Here is an 18,877-nt window from a genome sequence, read left to right on the forward strand (position 1 = left end):
GTTATCGATTTGATTTGCGCGCATTTTCAAATGCGCAAATTAACGATCTTACTGTAAGATTAGAAAAGACAAGATATATATTGTTTTAATTCAAAACATGAAACCACAGGCAAATCACTATTTAATGAATAATCTCATTTAACTTTTTATTTAATAACCTTTACTAATTATATATATAGCTTAGACAATAATTTCGGTTGATTTTTGTGTTTAAGTTAATTATAATTAAGAATATTTTTTTGTTTTTGTTTGAGCTTATAAATTATTAAAACTATGCGCGGGAGAATGAGTCTCTTGCCAAACACAAAATGTCGGCTCATTTACAAATTCAATTACAAAACTGATTACACTTAAGGGGTCTTTTTTTTTGTTATGTCTCCCATTATGTTTACCGTTATGCCTTGCGACCTCTATAAATATATCTATGTATATATATATATATATGTATGTCTGATTTGATGTGCGATAAGTGAATCAACAATCTACTCATTAATTTCGACTGTCTTTGATTTTATCGGGAATCTGATTCGATTTATACAGTTACAAATTGCCTAGTTTTTTGGTGAGGGGACTGAGGGGGAAGTGTGCATATAGACTTATAGACTATAACTAAATAATTGCCGCTGGTTCGTAGAATAACGTTTTAAAAATTTTGGTACAGTCATCATCAATATATCATCAATAAATCCATCCATAGATCAATACTACTACATTTTCATTGTTTTTCTTTTCTTTTCTTTTCTTATCTTTTCTTTTGTTTTGTTTTCTTCTGCTAATTGCGCTTCAGGTTGCGAGTCGCAAATCGATGAATCTCGATTGTTGGCCCCACAACCTGAAGAATACCCCTAATGCTGCTTGGTTTGGTTATCTCTGCGTCATATTTACAAAAGTTCTCACTTAAATTATAGTTGCAATAAGTTGTACGTTTTGATTATATTCTTACTTATATACATAACTAATAATAAGAATAGTAATAATAATTAAATTAAGAGCATTTTATATAAATAAGTATTTTTTTGTTCATGTATTGCCTCAAATGCTTTGTAAGCTTTGTCATATTCAGTTACTTAAGCTTAAAATTAACATTTAAAATCAAACTAAAATTGGGGGAATAGGAACTAAAAGCACCAGCAAAATATACACAAAAAACATACTCTTAAACAATTAGTGAACGCTTGAGAATTGAACAAAATAATTACAAATTATTATAAATTACAAATATTTAAAAAAGTGTTAAGTAAAAGTAGATCAAAACGATAAACATTTTTTTGAGCTAACAAATGAATTTTAAATCAAATATTGTCGGCATGAGTCATTAAATTAATTAAATTACTTGAATTCTCGTCTAATTGTAAACGTTTGATAAGTGAAATAAAAAATATTAAATGATACAAAGTAGATAAGAAGGAGGTACATTTTATCGAGCGATCACTGTAAATCAAAAATTTGTCGGCATTAGTAATTAAATAATTAAATTACTTGAATTCTCGGCTAATTCACAAAATATATTGCATTCAATTTTCACATCACGATCTCGATGTTCACAGTTGGATTTTTTTGGGTTTTTGGATTTAGCTGCGCAGCGACGGCGGAGGGGGTGGTGGCGGAGGTGGTGGGGGTGGGGGCGGTGCCACGCCCACGCCAACTGGCGCTTGAAGCTGCATATGGACACGCTTGGCCCGATACCGTTTCAGCTTGCGACGTGCCACAAATAAGCTCGGATTGAAATTGAAATCGCGACAAGCCTGATGATGCGGATGCGGGGCAGGATTCGGGTGAGGAGGAGGCAGCGGCGGCGTAGCGGGAGGATGAGGGGGTGGCGAGTGTGCAGCTGCCACATCCAGCTCATAGGGCGGGAAAAACATTGGGTTCGCAGCCCAATCCCGCCACATATTTCAATCCTGCGCCGCCGCCGCCGCCGCACCCGCCTGGGCTAGCGCCGCCGTTCCATTGCTGGAGAGCTCACTGTGCCGCCGCTGGTCGAGGGAGAGGCTGTAGTCATCATCCAGCGACGATGACTGCTTGGAGCCCACCGATTTGCAGTCCTCATCCATGCTAACGCCCAAATGATGCATGGCAACGGCGGCATGATGCCGCTCCGCTGGCGGCAGAAGATTTAGCATGCTCAGCGGCAGACCCGGAAAACCGCCTGCGAAATCCGGATAGAAACCCTGCGGATTGAACGGATTGAAGAGGCCGGCGCCGGGTCCCCCCAGCAAATCAGGCTCAGAGCTGCCACTGCGCGGCCCAACGGGCGGACCCAGCGGCAAGCCCAGTTCCAGATCGAGTGGACCCAGTGCACCCAAATCGCTGGGATGATGGGAGAGCTGCGCTTGATTCGGATGACCAGACGAGTTGTGGTTGTTGCTGTTGTTGTTGCTACTGTTGCTGTTGTTGCCTGAATTGGAATTGGAATTGGCAGCTGCTGCATGCTTCTCCTTGTCCTTCTCCTTGCGCTCCTTTTTCTCGCTCTTGGAGCCACCACCACTGCCACCTCCACTAATGCCCATTTGTAGCATCTCGATGGGCGGCCCACTGATGCAATCCTTGCGCAACTGTTCCAACTTCAGACTCTTCCCATACTTGCCACGCACATACATCAGCAGCGAGTTGTAGGGTATGCCAAAGATGCGGGATGCCTGCGACGTGGTCATCTTCTTGTTCCACACGTGCTGCAGTGCCTCCGTCAGCTCGGTGTTTGTCCAGGAACGGGGCGGTCCGCCTCGTGGCGCCGAATGCTGTCCCTTCGGTCGTGGCACTGCAAAGACAGAGAGGGGCACTGATTAGCCACAAGATCCACACACAATAAGTTTTTCTTTCTGGGTTATCTCAAGGCGAAGCATCTGCTAATGTTTCAATCTTGTGGCCCATATGCTGGGCTAGCTGGGATAGCTGCATGATTCGCCCATTGTCTTGGCAAGTATGCCCACAGCTCATACACACCCTGTTTGAGCTGTTGCCATATACCCTGTACAGACTACGAGTGCGAGGGAAGAGGATAGTATGAGTTCGGAATTTGCTTGCGACACAGATTGGGTTGTAGGAAGATCTTAGCTAAAATGGTAGAAAGTCTACACGCGGAAAAAAAATCACCCTACAAGTTCAGAAAGTCGATTTTTTTCCAAGTGTACAAACTGCCAACTATCTTTTATGTTTATAACCTCTACTTGAGAGACAAATAGTTAAATACTGGATATCTTCTGTATCAACTCTAGCTCACTGCTGTTACTCGCTGTTGTTGTTACTATTTTTGTTGTTGTTGCATGTGGCACCTACAACAAGGAAAAGCGATCGCCGTGGTGGTTCCCATAAGCCCGAATGCCCGTCTACAGGCAGAGTTAAAGCTGGCTAGCTGGCGGGCTGGCTGGCTGGCTGGCTGAGGCTGGTGCCTCGCCCGACCTTCCTTCGTTCCTTTCTTGCATATGCAAATTACGAGCATGCACTCGGCTCACATGCGCCAGCTAAAACTCAATTTAGATCCACAGATATTGAACCTGCCCCACAACGAGAAAATCACAGCGAGTGACAGAAAGAGACAGAGAGAGAGACAAAGAGAGAGAGAGAGATGAGAGTTGATGCCACAGGTTCAGTTGAGCAACAACAACCGAAGAGACTTGGAGACAACGTCAACAGATAGCAGCCATGGAGGAGATCATTTCGAATCTGTTGCTTTTGGCCCAGTCTGAATCGCACTTACAAGTATAGTAATCGTGTATATACATATATATAAATATATATGTATATATATATGTGGCCCAAGTTGCAGCCTGCGATAACTTACAGTTTATTATAGCTTTTCCTTTTTGGGCCTTCTCTTGCCCGATAATATGCAATTTGCTTTTCGTGGCCGTTAGCAGGAGTGAAAATAATGTGAGCACTTGGCCAATGATGATGTGGGTTAAATTGAGGGAAAAGTCTCAATAATTTATGGCAATAACAAATATAGATAATAAAGAAACTAACTTAGATTTAATGATTACATCAGTTCAATTAATAGGAAAGCCTAAATGGTGACTTTATCAATTGATAAAAACACCTTCATAAATGAAAATAATTATAAGAAACCTAAATAAAATACAGAAATTATCGAAAGTCGAGCAACTAAGAGACCGAATTGGTTTTCTACTCTGTAAGTTTAAAATAAAAAAAATAATGCTATGAATTTATCTATATATATATATATATATATCTTGAGTCTATATATTTAAAATCAGCACTTTTCTGCTGCTTGAGTATTTTCTTGAATGAAGACTAACTTAAGCTCAACTTAATGACTCAGTTCGACTTGGTATTTGTATTTAACCCAATTTTGTTTTTGTCTATTTTAAGCCGTATTGAAACACAAATTCCTCATATAACACAACTGTTATTCAATTTGTTGTTGTTGTTGTTGTTGCTGCCACAATTTACATTGGCAGCCGAGGGGGTCACAACGTAGGTCTGACCTTTTCTTCCAAGGAAGCAAGAAGAACAAGAGCCAGCTATGCAATTGCTTAGCTCTCCAGTTGTTGTGGTTGTTGTTTTTCTTGTTGTTGGGTTCTAATAAGGTACCATTGCAGTCAACTCGCCTGCCCTGCCACCCCCATCCCTCCCCCTCTGCCAACTACAAAATGAAATTTGAATTTGTTACAAATCGCAAATCACGTTTCCAACAGTCGAGAAAGAGACAGAGAGTAAGAAGGAGAGCGAGAGCAAGAGAGAGAGAGAGAGAGAGAGAGAGAGTAGACCCGAAAAAAAAACAATCGCAAAATGAACAAATGAATGTGAACAAATCAGTTAATCACACCCACACGAATGAATACAACGAATGCAAGGGCCATAGAAGTGAGTACCTCTGCTTGCCCCCCTTGTTGCCTGTGCCACTTGAGGCAATGCCTGTGTACCGTTTCTTGAGCAAAGTGGTTGATTCTTATCAATGCTATTCTCCTCTTTTTTTTTGGGCCACAAACCCGTTCGGCTTTGTAGAGATTCGCCAGATTCGCAATAAAGAATATCGTGCTATACGCCAGATTTGCGCTTTTTAGCACAGTTTGTTGTTATTTAAGCAGCGATTGTCATGGTCGGGATGAGTCCCACTCAGAGAGATGAGGGTTGAGAGAGGAGATCAGCCGGATACCAGGCATGCCAAAACATCTGATCACGACTATTTTTTGTTGTTGTCTTTTCTTTGCTATTGATGAGAAAATTAAGCAATTAAAGCGCGCTGATCGAGTTTGAATTGACAGTGGAACGATCAGATCAACGAGTACCGATTTGTACTCTATATGCATATCATGTGGGTGGATCATAAATTGTGATCTCAATCATATATGTAAAGATATCGCACTTAAGCTTTCTACTGCTTCACGATTGGCGCTTGTAAACTTCATTCAAGAGTCGAGCGTCTAATCTTTTATAAAAAGCACTTAACCCATCATCAACGCCAGCCCCTAAGCCCATAAACTGTCAAATGAACTGTCAAATATATGGGTAAAAAGACAACCGAAAGGTAAATCTCAGGCAACTTCTCACTCTTCTCTCTCTCTTCGTTTTTTGTTGGCTCTGCGCTCTCTCATTTGTCAATCACATGACAATCAAAGGCAATAATTGATTTGTGAACCACATTTTGTACACATATTATGAAAATATTACTTCCACACACACACACACACTCACAGAAAAAAACTTCATTAACTTTTTGAGGTTTCACTTGCTCAAAAAAAAAAGACAGCGTTTATGGAGCTGAAGCTGCCTATTTGTCAATCAAGAGTTATACAGGCTGGAAAAACGAACTTTAACGTTTACGTTTTTACGATATGCATAGGTGCACATGTTGATTCACTCAAGTAACACAAAAAACAAACACAACAAACACACAACACAACTGAACACAGCCCCAACTCAATGAGCAGCAAACTGAAAAGCAGAAAAACAGCAGGAAAACCACAAAAACAAATTTGCCGCCTCACATGATCGCACGAGTGATCGCGTCTCAACTGATTGGAAAGGGATGGCTAACAAAGGGGGAGAGTTGAGCGGGAAGAAGGTTTTTAGAATGTGGCTATAAAGGAAATGAGCACGCATTCGAGTTTAAAGTACTTCTCTTTTAGTGTCTTGCTTAAGCGTCTAAAAAAGGGGGAGAAATTAATGATCAGCGTTGAGTTGGGGAATATCGAAGTGTATAAAGAAATATATGTGTTTATAAAGATCAAGTGTAAACACACTAAATTGATGCCTTCATGCATAATATGCCAGTATGATCACAGCTAAAATGTATATATGATGTAAGCATAGATCAGTTTATATTCAAATAATATTTGGTAAAGAAGATATACTCGTACATATTTCACTATAACAACAGATGATCCGTCAAAAATGTTTTATAATAATAAATATTGCCTAGCAATCGATCACTAGTTATAAGATCACAATAGACTTAAATGGCAATGCTCAACTCAAAACTCTTATTGATTTTAAAAGATCAACGATTAGTGCTAGCTAACTTTATGGCCACGGATATTTACCAAACATCGGTCGATGGAGTAAGCAGACACCTACTTAAGTGCTCGTTGCTAATGCTAATGCTGATGCCCAATAGCCCAATCTGAGCGGGAGAGAGACGTGATCCAAAGTGCAGGCAACTTTGAGCAGAACTCACTCGCAAAGACCATCCAGAATGAGAGATCAATCAGCCAAATAGTGAAGCAGTCAGCAGCAGTCAGGTGTGAAGTAAGGCACGAAGCACACAACAACAACAACTGCAACTGCAACTGCAACTGCAACTGCCACTGCAACAGCAACATATTAAGGGGGAGACTCGACTCGAGTCGACTCCACTCCACTTCGCTCGACATCATGGCAATCATGTTCAATGGGTTTTCAACCTTTCTCGCTGTAGTTTGACTTTGTTTTTTTTTATTGGGTTCGCTTCGAGGTTAATTAACTGTTTGTTTTTCACGTACTGCGAGGGGGGCGGGGTTGCTTAGGGAATCATTTTTCAATGACTACTCACTTTTCTTTTTGAGAAACGGTGGCGGTCCGCCGGGCATATCGCGTGGATCGCTCATTTCCATCAGCGGATTGTAAAGTTTGCCAGGATCAATGCCTGGCGGAAATAAGCCAAGCGGCGAGTCCAGGCCAAACACTATAAGGAAGAAATAGAGAGAGGGAGAGTCGATTATTAAACTTATACATTCTGAAAAATAAATCGTCCCTTTAATAAATCAAATTAAAATCTCTCTAAAAGCTACAAATTTTTTCTTCTTTTCGGAAATAATTTCTAAACATAAGAAATCCTTTTAATTAAAATTAGAAAGGCGTTTTTTCTGACCTATAAGCTAGAAACTTCACTAATCAGCTGCATTATCTTGTGCATAAACTTCAGCTTAAATCTCAATTTATAGTTTGTAAATGTTGCCCTAAGCGACTCATTTTCCAGCTCACTGATTGCATAGCTAACAATGGAATAGGGTCAGAATGAGGAGGGAGGGTTAGAGTGGGAGGACGAGGAGGGTTACACTCTAAGAATATGCCAATTGAGTGCATCTGGATGGGCAAACAATGGAACGTCATTATTCTATTAATAATTTAGGCGACGAGTGCAGTTCTTCACATGAGTGAAACAATTGAAGCACTGATGAGGCGCAGGATAAAGCAACTCAAGGATATGCAAGGATGAAGCACTATGTGTGTGGGTGTGTGCGGGTGTGCGGGTGTGTTGGTGTATGTGTAAAGCCATAACATTGACATTGTGCTGAATGATTTCATAAGTGCGCGAATGCGAATCCAGCAGTCACACAGAAGATGAGCGGAGGCAGTTGGGGCAAGTGGAGCACATTCTACATATTATTTGTAACTGCAACTGAGGTCTGGATCCATGTTATGTGTCTGTATCTGTATCTGTTACTGCTACTGCTGCTGTTCCGCGCATAATGACACACAATAATAATAACGAGCGCGCATTGTTTGCGCTCAAGTATTCACAAGACATTGAAATTTCCACACGCTGCGTATACGTAATATTTGCGAGATTTTCTTTTTTTTCATTTTCCTTTTTCTTTTTGGCATCGCTTTGAAATTAGTGGGGATTTCTTTTCACGGTTTATCCTCAAGGGGTCTAGAACAAGACAGCCACTGACTCTGGCACTCGCCACTGACTCTGACTCGCAAACGTCACATGCTATTAGTTCAATGATTTTCACGCCGAAATATGGCTAGCAAAAAATAAATAATATTCTTCATACGTCGTCGCCGTAAAACGTTGCTAAATCTTTTTCTGTGGCTGTCTGCAGCGCTTCTGTTTGGCATGGAGTGTAGCGTAAACATTGGAGGGTATAAGGACTTGTTGAAGTGATTTGTAAAATATGGGGGGAAAAGACGAGAGCAAAGGGATCTCTCGATTCAAATTTGTTTGATTTTAGGGTTACAACTTTCGACTACTATATAAAAATATTTGTTACTACTACTTACCTATATATACTAATTAATATCGATTGAATCCTTCATTAATATCCTTTATTAAGCAGCCACAAAGTGTTGCTTTTAAGAGTTTCCTCTCCCCACTAAGTTGGTGTATATCTTTAGTCGACTTTCTCTGACTTTCCTCAGCATTTTCTTTGGCTTGTGTCTTGTCTGGTTTCTTTTGCTTTGCTTGTCTGCTTGGCTGTGGCACATTCATTCATTGCCTGCAGCCTGTTTGTGCAGTAGTTAGCGTATTGCTGCCACCCCTTGTTGCACACACCCCTTCCACCCCCTCTTAGTCCCATACCAGTTTTGTCATTGCCCTGATATGTTGGGCTGCAAAAATGTTTGTCGCATTAAAAGGTATTGCGCTTCCTGCGCGACTTTGGCATTTTCGTACAATTTTTCATATTTTTGTGCCCCCTTAATTTATTTTATATCCTGTGTGCGCGCGTCGCGCCTGACAAGAGACCTGAAGAGTTGCAGTTTGAGGACTCCCTGGACTCCGCCCCGCCCCCGCCCCAAACGGATATTATTAATATGAATATCGCGCGACTTATATGCAAAAGTTTTCATGCGCAAAAGGGAAGCAAAACGTTGAAGACTCCTGGTATTCTTATTATTTTTTTTTATTTCTGCCACCGCCAACGCTGCTGCCAAAGTTGTTTGCCAAAAGGTTTAAGTCTTGTTGCTGTGTTGCATTTGCTCTCTGGCATACTTTAAACACAACAACAACACACATTCTATCAACAAGGGGGCGTGGCTGTTTGGCAACTTAAAAGTCATTTCGCTAAACGTCTGCCGACAGTTTGAACTCCACATTCACATATATCTATATATATATATATATATATGTATATGGTTCACATGTTGCCAAGACACAACATAAATTATCTGGCACGCAACTGAATGCCCCACTCTCCCCTATTCCCTTCACCCCTCTTAGCCACCACTTTGCACCTCTATTTCTGCCTCGGGTGACATAAATAAAAAAAATCATATATATAAACCGCAATTGAATTTATTTCGACTGCAGCTCCAACTAGCAACTTTTGCAAGCAACCACAGCCAGTTCACCTCTGCCACTCAGCCCCTTTGCTGCCACTCCCCTTCCCTTCAACTATGCCAGACAGACAGACAACTAGTGAGTTGTTTTCGGGAACTGTGGGGGGTGGCAATAACTAAACTGTCAAATTATTAGGCGCACTCGCCACATTTCAGTTTTTAGTTCATTTCAATAATTCTTATGAGCTGTCAACGTTCAAAATTTGTTTATGACTTAATTAGGCATGAATATGTACTATAAGCAAGAGGGGGGCTGCTAATGGTTTAAATGGCAACTTCGTGATTTGGGTAAAGCAATCAAAATTGGACAGTGGAATGTGTGTGGAAATAATATGTGGAAATATATATAGTCAGAACGAATTTCTTGGGAAATTGGACAGTTAATATTCATATTGAAGTGAGTTAGAACAGCTGAAAAGAATAGTAGAAAATCAGAGTAGCAAGAAACTTAGCTATAAATGATAAAGCCCAGAGAGACATTGTTTAGAGCATTTACAAATAATATCATTATTTACAAAAAAAGTAAGCAGACATTTCAGATTAATAAAATAAATTGACGAGCTATAACTGCGACATCATACTCTTCTTGAGAGTATAATGCTTTTAGGTTAATAAAATAATTTGAAGTTTGAATTCAGTGGCGCATTTGGTAGAAGCAGGGGAGCTGGCCAAAGAAGATGCAAGGGTCTTACAAAATCTTAAAGAATATCTTTTGAACGCGATTCCCAGATAATGCCCATAAAATGAGTTAAACTACTTTAAGCTTTTATCAATCTAATGCTGTGATTGAATATGTTTGACTAACCCACACTTTTCTTGCAACTTGTTGATGCAGAATAAAAAACTCAATAAAAGCGACTACTGCAAAAAAAAAAGGAAGAAAAAGAAGAAGTGATGCCAAAGCATGTTGAAGAGTGTGAATTGCCACTCGGTGGCGACACTAATACGTTTAAAGGCTTTGCAACAGCTTTGGCCATGGCAACGACAAGCCAAGCAGGACCTCGGCAAAGGATGCGACGTTGCAGTCGATGCCACTTTGATGTGGCAAGGGAAGGGGCAAGCCAAAAGGGAGAAGGGACAGAGAAAGACACAGAGACAGGACGAGATTGTGGCAACATGTTGCATCATGCTGTGGCAAGGGACATGCGAGCTTATTAAGAGTAAAGTCGCGTACGTGCACCAAGAAGGCAAGTCAAGGAGTCGCCTCGAGGAGTCGCCTCGCATCCGAGTCAAAGGAAAAAGAAAAAAGGCAAGCAGAAGCTCGCCTGCAGCACTGAGAGTTTATTAGGACTTCCGCTTGTTTCTGCGCAGGATGTGTGCACAGGATAACCCAGTGACCTTTCAGCTTAAGCGGATTTTTATACTCTAGGTTATACTCTAGGTATCGTCTTTCCGTACACCTTGAAATCTATAGCCTTGAAACTTGTCTGGGAATTAAACTACGAATTCGATCGAAATCATTTATCGATATTCACCAATCGATAAAGGTGGATCACTTCTTCTATCTCCCTCTCTTGGGTAAACCCAACCTGTTCTATTTAATATTATATATCTTCCTATTATCAAAGGGTATTTCTAACTGGTAGCAGTGTATTTTGCAGTCGGTTATGCCAGACTGTTTTTCAACGACTTACTGTGTGGCGGCGTCAGCGTCAACGCCGAGGACATACCGGGAAAGGGCAGCGGCGAAGGCGGATGTGGTTGTCCATCCTGTGGATTATAGTGGCCTGGTAAACTCATTGGCGACGTGGGCGCAAATTCCTTGCAAAACTCTTTGCCAAAATCCTTGCCAAAATCCTTGCCAAACTCCTTGCCAAACTCTTTGCTCAACCGATTCATGCTCTCCTCGAGCCGCTCATGAGGCGCATGCCCCACGCCCCCATTGTGTCCATGAAACGGGGGCAGACCCATCGGTCCCAGCAGATTACTTGCGAATGCGTTGTGCTCCCGCTGCAGCGCCTGCTCGCGTGTCTCGCGCGGATCACGCTCCCGCTCCCGGTGCATTGCGGCTGCGGCAGCGGCGGCGGCCAGCGACATTTCCATCTGATGCTCCATGTGATGAAAGGGATTGTCACCGACACCAGCAGCGGCGGCAGCAGCGGCAGCTGCAGCGGCTGCAGCATGCATTTGCGCCTCCAGCGCCTCCATGTGGCAGGGTGGACTGTCCGGCGGACGTAGGCCAGGTGGCGGCGGCGGCGGTGGAAAAGACAACAGGCCATTGTTGCCATGGGCACAGCTGTTGGGCGTTGAGCTTGCACTCGGCTTGGCATTCAATTGCCGAATATCCTTTAAGGACAACATGATGCGCTGATTGTTGTCCTGTAGTTTGCTGCTGTTGTTGTTGTTGTTGTTGCTCTCGTTGTCGGAGGAGCAGTGCGAGTCTTTGTCCTTTTTGGTGGTGCATAGATCCTCGGGCCCATCGCTGGGACACGGCGACATGGCAGCCGCATTGGCAGCGGCAACAGCCGCCTGACGACGCAACTCATTCGTCGTGTGTATCAGCTCTTCAATGTCCTGTTCTTCCTCCTCCTCCTCGTCGTCTTCCTGCTCATCCTCTTCCTCCTGCTCTTCCTCCGGCTCATCTGGATCGTGTTGGTGTTGGTTTTCCGTTCGATCTTGCCGCTGCTCTCGTTCATGTTCATCCTCCTGCAATTCCTCCTCATCCAGATCCAGCTGATTGCTGGACGTGATGAGGGGCAGTGCGTGCTCCACCTCGCTTGTAGCTGCAGCTTGTCCACCCTCCTCCTCTTCCTGCTCCTCATCCTCGTTGTCGTGGATTTCCTGCGACTGCTGCTCAACCTGTTCCATTGCCTCATCCTCGTTGCGCTGCTTATCACTCGTGTCATGTTCCTGCTCCTGCTCCTCCTTGATCACAGTTTGCAGTGGCAACGTCTCCGAGCACGTCTCTGGCTTGCTCAGCGCAAAGTCATCGCCGGAACGTCGCCGCGGACGCGCCTGTTTGCGTCTCGGCATGGGTGAGCCACTGCCCAGCTCCTGATCACTTTCTGGCTCACGTTCGCTGTCCTGCTCGCGCTTACGGCGTAAGCTGAGCGCCATCGGCGCATGGCCAGCACCAGCGAAGAGACGCGTCGGCATTATCAACTTGCCCGTGGAGGGTCTCATCACCATCGACGGTGAGTCGTCCTCAAAGCTGGTCGCCAGCAGTGAAGCATCCAGCAGGTTGAAGTCATCCGGAGAAGCAGCCGGTGTTGGTGTATGTTCCGGCACCGAACTCTCCACCAAACCGCGCACCTGCAACGACTCCCCCGCCTGGATGAGTGTCTGCAGGCGCTGCTGGGGCACACTAATCTCGCCACGATACATAAAATCCACAATTGCCTGGACAACCCATCCACGAAAGTCCTTCAAGACGATGACAGGATGTTTGCACGGCGTCTCAGCAAAGACGCGCTGAAAGAACGGGGAACAGGCGGACAGGACCATTTTGTGTGCCCTTATCGAGGTCTCCGCACAGACGAGAGTCACATCAACGAGTGTCTTGGTTTGAAGCAGTGCGTCAAAGGCGCGCAGGATGTGATTCTGATGATTGTTCCAGCGGAGGCTGTAATGATCCTGCGCGGGTTGAGCGCTGAGCGCTGTTGCAGACGTGGCAGGTGTGGCAGGCGGCGTTGCAGCTGTTGTACATGTTGTTGTCGCAGCTGCTGCTGTTGTTGTTGCCGTCGCAGCAGCAGGGGCAACCGTTGTTGTTGCAGCAGCAGCAGAAACTGTTGTTGTTGTTGCTGTTGCCGTTGCGGTCTGGCTCATGTTCAGCGGCAGCGCTGGCGGCGTGGGCGGCGTTGTGGGCGGTGTGGCATGGGCGTGGCTGCCGTGCAGCATCTGCGATGCGGGCAGCAGAGACAGCGGCAACTGTTGTAGCTGTTGCTGCTGCTGCTGCTGCTGATGATGATGTTGCTGCTGCTGCTGATGATGCGTATGCAGATGATGTGGATGTGAATGGGGATGTGGACGATGCAGATCGATGCCTACGCCAGTTGTTGTTGCCATCGTTGTAGGTGGCTTCGCTAGTAGCGGCAGCGGCAGCGCTGGCGCCACCTGGCGGCCGTAATCGTTCATGTGCAGCGCCAGCGACGGCAGCGACGTCAAATTGCAGCGTTTTATCAGCTCCTCGGCGTCCTTTAACATGCCCCGCCAAAAGTCACGTGTCGCAACTCAAACTTGCTGCAAGCAACTCGTGCTCTGCAAAGAGAGGGGTAAATAGAAAAGTAGAGGGGGAGTTAGCGAAGGTTAGAAGGCGAATGAGCAAAAGCTTAAGCCTAATGCGCTGCATAATGTATTCTGATTCAGTTTCAGCTTATACACTCAGCAAAAAATTTTACTAATATTACATTAATTTTTTCTTCTGCTATTGCTATTCTCTTGTCAGCAAATTTTATGGCATGTTTTGGAATTTTAAAAGGTTTTTTAAGATATGGATTTATTATTTCTACTTGTTATACTCTTGCTAGAAATATATTTCTTAATTACAGAAAATATTTCTGGAAATGAAAAAAGAAAAATAACCTTTCTAATTTTAAGAAAATTTTGTTAGTATATTTTGAAATTATTTCTAAAAAACAAGAATATGTTTCTCTTTTGTTCGAATATTCAGAAAATATTTCTAAGCACCAGTGAAACTTCCTAGCTTTCCGGGCAATATTCATGTTAGTTCTAAATTTGAGTGTCTTTTTATTAATACATTTTTCGAGTGTACTCTTGACATATGATATGTATGCCGTGCTGCTCGCTTCGTGTATGTGTTGTGATAATATGTTAATGAGTCGCGGCATATATCATCTCAGAGATGAGATGCCGTATGCTCTTATACACCTCACCCTGTGCATAACACATTTTTGGGCAAATCCCAAGCACAACAAAAAGCCAGAAAACAATGCAAAAGCTAAATAACAACAATACGCAGAAGAATAATAATATGAAGAAGAAGGCAAGGACAGAGCACATGAAGCAATCAGAGACATGGGCTACGTGTCGTGTCGCGTATCCTTGAGGATATCACATGCAGATGTGTGATGTGTGATAATGGCTCACTCGTCTGCCTCCATCCCCCTCCCCTATCAGCTATCCCCCTCAGAGGCAGACTGCCTACCTGCCTAACTGCCTGCCTGCAGCTTTGTCTATCTGTCGACTGTGTTTATGTTTATCTACGGCTCACACACACACGCACGCACTAACACACATATGCGCACAGTGGTACAAAAACCTAAATATAAGTATACGTTATTGTAATTGATTGTTTTGTAAGTGCTCTTCATATTTAAAACTAACTAATTATAATTACGAATATAAATATAATATAATAAAATAGATCATAATAATTTATATGTATAAAATATATTCTAAAATATCTGTTCTAAAAACTAAAAAGGAATCGACCTTTCATTTAATTATTTATTTAATGTCGACTAATGTTAGTCGACCAAGAAAAATGCTCAACAAATAAAAATCAATAATTAGTAAAAATATTAATATTTAAATTTCCTGTGCCCAAAATTTCCTGCATGGATAGATAAAACTAATATATTATATATTATATTAAAAAGCATCTCACTTTTCAGTTCTCAATTCAAATCTGTTTATTGCTGATTTGGTTTGACAACCACAGTGCCGCAGATGAGCTTCTTTTTTCATACGCATCTCGGTGCGTGGCATCTAATTAATTCAGCAACTGTCTGGCGTGGCGTGCCCCTCACACACACCTCTCTTTGTTGCACGCTGCGTGTGTGAATTTAAAAAGTAGTCGGCAGCTGCCTTAAAGCACCTCACATCAATCCCAATGCCAATCCCAATCTGAATCCCGACTCATCTGCATTGCTTGGTTGCAAGATTAAAAAACTTTACTTTGCTGCCCCGGCGAAAATAAACATTTTTATTTGCCGTTTACCGTTAGTTGCTGCGTGCTAAAACCGCAGCGTCTCTCGAGCGGTTAAGCGGTTGCAAGCAGCTTCTTCCTTCCCGTGCCGCAAAAAGCCGCATATCAACACATGCTACCGCTGGGCCACCTGCAACCCAGGACGAGACACCCACGCCTGAATGCAACAATGTGCAATTAGCAGGCAGCAACAGCAGCAGCTTCTTCATGCGGCATCTGCTTTTTTTCGTGGCTTGCAACTCATTTGCGGTGCCTCGACAACTGTGGCAACTGAGGCAACATTTTTATTTATTTACTCACGTATTTTACTTTCAAGCGCCGCTAAAAGCGACACAGTTCAGAAAACAGTTAATGTCAGCTCAGCTACCTGAGAGCGAGAGAAAGAGAGTGAGAGGTAGAGAGAGAGAGAGAGAGAGAGAGAAGAGCGAGAGAAGCAGAAGTAGAGACTTAGTCGAGTTTTTAATTAATGTCGCAGTAAGTCAGTCAGATTTCCATTTGAATTTAAGATGGTCCCACAAAAATGAAGCAGTTCTCAGTTTGTCACATAGTTAAAGCTTAGATCAAGCTTAAGTTGAAGACTTTAAAAAATGGGAATTGATTGCGCTTGATCCTATAATATATCTAAATTGATGCAAAATAATTCAATGCTTTAATCAATGTGATACGTACTAAAAAGGTAATGAAAATGTATATCTAAATTTTAAAAATCTTTTGGAATGGAAAATGGATTGAGGGATTTTCCCATATACATTTTGAGTGTAAAATCGATTTTAGAGGATTTTCCTAGATTTATTAAGAATGTAAAATAATTTAATTCTTAAGGCGTTGCACTATGAAAAGACAACACACTGATCAGTTGCAACAATCTATAAGGTGTTTCAGTATGAATTAGCATAAATTCCAACGATTAATCAGTTTCATCACTGGCAAGTTTTAAAATTTTTATTCTATTGGGGTTGGAATAAGTTTCACCATAAAGGGTTAGGCTTAGGTGAGGGTTCTCCGAAATTACCCCTATAAACCTTTTCATGTTGTTATTTATTTTTCATTTATTTATTTATTTATTTTTATTGGTTATTATTTTAATGTGAACTAAGAACCGTAAATAAATTATAGAAAAGGGTTTAAAAGTGAATCAATTTTCTTTTCTCCAAAATTATCCATACCCTTTTATATTTTCATTTATTTATTTATATAATTAAAAACAATTGGAATTAAACAATTATCATAAAATGAGTAAATTACTATAATTTATTATATATGCAGTATTTATTCTATTCAATGATAAGTTCATTTTTAACCTTTCTACGTACCATTCAAATGAATTTAGTCTCGACTTTTGATATTGTATCCCTTCTAATTATGTTGAGTTTCTTTCTCAATGCTTTTCACTTGGTTAGCTTGTTGTTGGTGTTATCAATATTGACACAGTTCTTAGCACTCGCATCCATTTCGTATGGTTGAAAACTGTAAACACAAAATGCCGCAAGTTGAAATTAGAGATATTTGCGCATTTTTTTAATTATGCTCCACATGTGTTTCTCTTACGATCGATCGATTGTTCAGGTGTGTGATTTCAAATACCAAAGATCACAAACACAAACGATTTTTTTTGCTCTTTTTCTTTTTTGTTTTTATTTGTATTATTATTTTTTTCGAGTAACACGTTTTGGTTTTGTGAGAATAGAGAGCACATGAAACTAACGCGTCGAGGGTTTGCCACAAACTGAAATGCTTCACATGTGAATATTGATATGCATGTGGCGCAAACAAATCTCACCCTCAAATGGAAACACACACTCACACACACACAGATGTCTGTTAGTTTTGTGGGCAGGATCTGCAGCACTCGCTCTCGATCTTTTGCTCTCGACATGCCGCAAAATTTCCATCTTGCTGCAGGTGATAATCAGGTGTGTGTGTGTGCGTGTGTTGACTGTGGAACAGCAAATACAGAAACACGCAAGTAAATAAACACTGAGCAGGTAAGCGGACAAACAGACATACTGACAAAAGATGTGAAGCTGGCGCAGGTCCTGTCGACAGGACAGGTATTTACTACTATTTAATGGCCGTTGACAGCTCAATTTGTCGGCCCATTTACTGTTGGTCATAAACCAAGAAAAAAAATAAACACATACACCGTGTGTACTTTGTGTGTGTTTGTTGTGTGTGCGATCCTTCAATTTGGTTAGCAAATTTCACAGAATTTTTTGGGTTGTTTCGTTTGAAAAATCCGCGATTTATGATAGGCGCGACAAGCAAAACACAATTTCAATTTCAATTACAGTTTATTTTTGTTTAGTAAATCCATTGACTATGCGAAAAGATTTAATTTCATTATTTATTTGTTTTGTTAGTTGTCTTTGAACTTTCTCATTTGATTTTGTAAATTAAGTGCAGCAATTTTGAATTAAAAATTTAGTCCTAATTACTTAATTCAGATTAGTAGAATTTTTAGTTTGATCTTTTAATTTATATGCAGCGATTTCGAATTCATAATAATGAAAATAATATTGCGAGTCTTGAATCGTTTTAACTAAATTTAGATTAATCGAACTTTAATTTGAAAATGTAAAAAAAGTAGCCATTAAAGAAACTTTAATTTGGAAACTGTCAGCTTTGGTGAGCTTTCAAATTATATTTTGAAGTTCTTTTGATTAAGAAAATATTGTTTTGGCATTAGCACTAAAATTTCCGATTTAATTTTTGTCGATTTAATAGTTTTAAGCTGCTTTTAAAAACCGTTTCAATAAATATTTATTTGAGTTGTTTCTGATAACTTTTCACAAAATATCTTCGCATTTTATTACCATTTAAATTGACTCGAAAAATGCTCCAAAAGCGGCTTCAATTTGTTGTGAGTCCCGTTCAGTTCTATTCTATACTATTATATTATATTTTGAAAACACGTCCATCTTCGCACAGGGCACACAGACAACTGTCTACAGTGAAATGTCTTCATTCACATTTTTTGCCATTCACATGTGAGCGCACTGAATTTTATCACATACTTTCTTGCCTCGAAAAAAGAGTTAGATTTGTTTTTTTTCTTTTTCTTTTGAGTTCGTAACGGTAACGCCTCGTTCGTGCCAGTATGCGAGCGAGTGTGTGTGTGTGTACGAGTGTGTGTGTGTGAGCGAGGGAGCGAGTGTGTGTGAATGTATGTGAATGTCCTGCGGTCGCGTGTATGTTTCGAACCGTTCAAACGTCACGAAGCGACTAATTCAAATGATGTCGGCCCGAAAAAACAGATATGCGAAGCAGCAAGCGGCGACTGCGACGTAGACGCCGACGATAGCAGCAGCAGCAGCAGTAGCACACACGCGACTACACCCCCACCAAGCCTCCGCCTCCCCGCTCCGCACCGCCCACGTGCGCGCACACGTATGAGCCAAAGGCGAAGGCAACAACAAACAACAACAACAAAACAACAAACAGCAGCAGCAGCAGCACATGAGGATGCTTTCGCAGCTCGACGACGCA

At 41.7% G+C, this 18,877-nt stretch overlaps 1 protein-coding gene and 1 long non-coding RNA gene across 2 annotated transcripts; both read right to left on the reverse strand.

Moving 5' to 3' along the window:
* Positions 1-1,492: 1,492 nt before the first annotated feature.
* Positions 1,493-13,146, reverse strand: LOC6568754 (protein jim lovell; the record flags this gene model as incomplete). The annotated part of the gene is made up of 3 exons (XM_001995355.3): positions 1,493-2,758; positions 6,992-7,123; positions 11,139-13,146. Coding segments are annotated over 3 exons (3,003 nt in total), but the record flags the coding sequence as incomplete, so codon positions are not given.
* A 271-nt stretch (positions 13,147-13,417) lies between these two features.
* Positions 13,418-18,373, reverse strand: LOC116805919. Its single transcript, XR_004365454.1, has 3 exons — positions 18,205-18,373; positions 16,705-16,858; positions 13,418-13,701 (listed from the first exon to the last, which is right to left on the reverse strand). It is a non-coding gene; the product is annotated as an uncharacterized LOC116805919 (long non-coding RNA).
* Positions 18,374-18,877: the final 504 nt, after the last annotated feature.

The sequence above is a fragment of the Drosophila grimshawi genome, unplaced genomic scaffold (assembly GCF_018153295.1).
Source record: "Drosophila grimshawi isolate 15287-2541.00 unplaced genomic scaffold, ASM1815329v1 contig_131, whole genome shotgun sequence".
In the NCBI taxonomy this organism is placed as follows: domain Eukaryota; kingdom Metazoa; phylum Arthropoda; class Insecta; order Diptera; family Drosophilidae; genus Drosophila; species Drosophila grimshawi.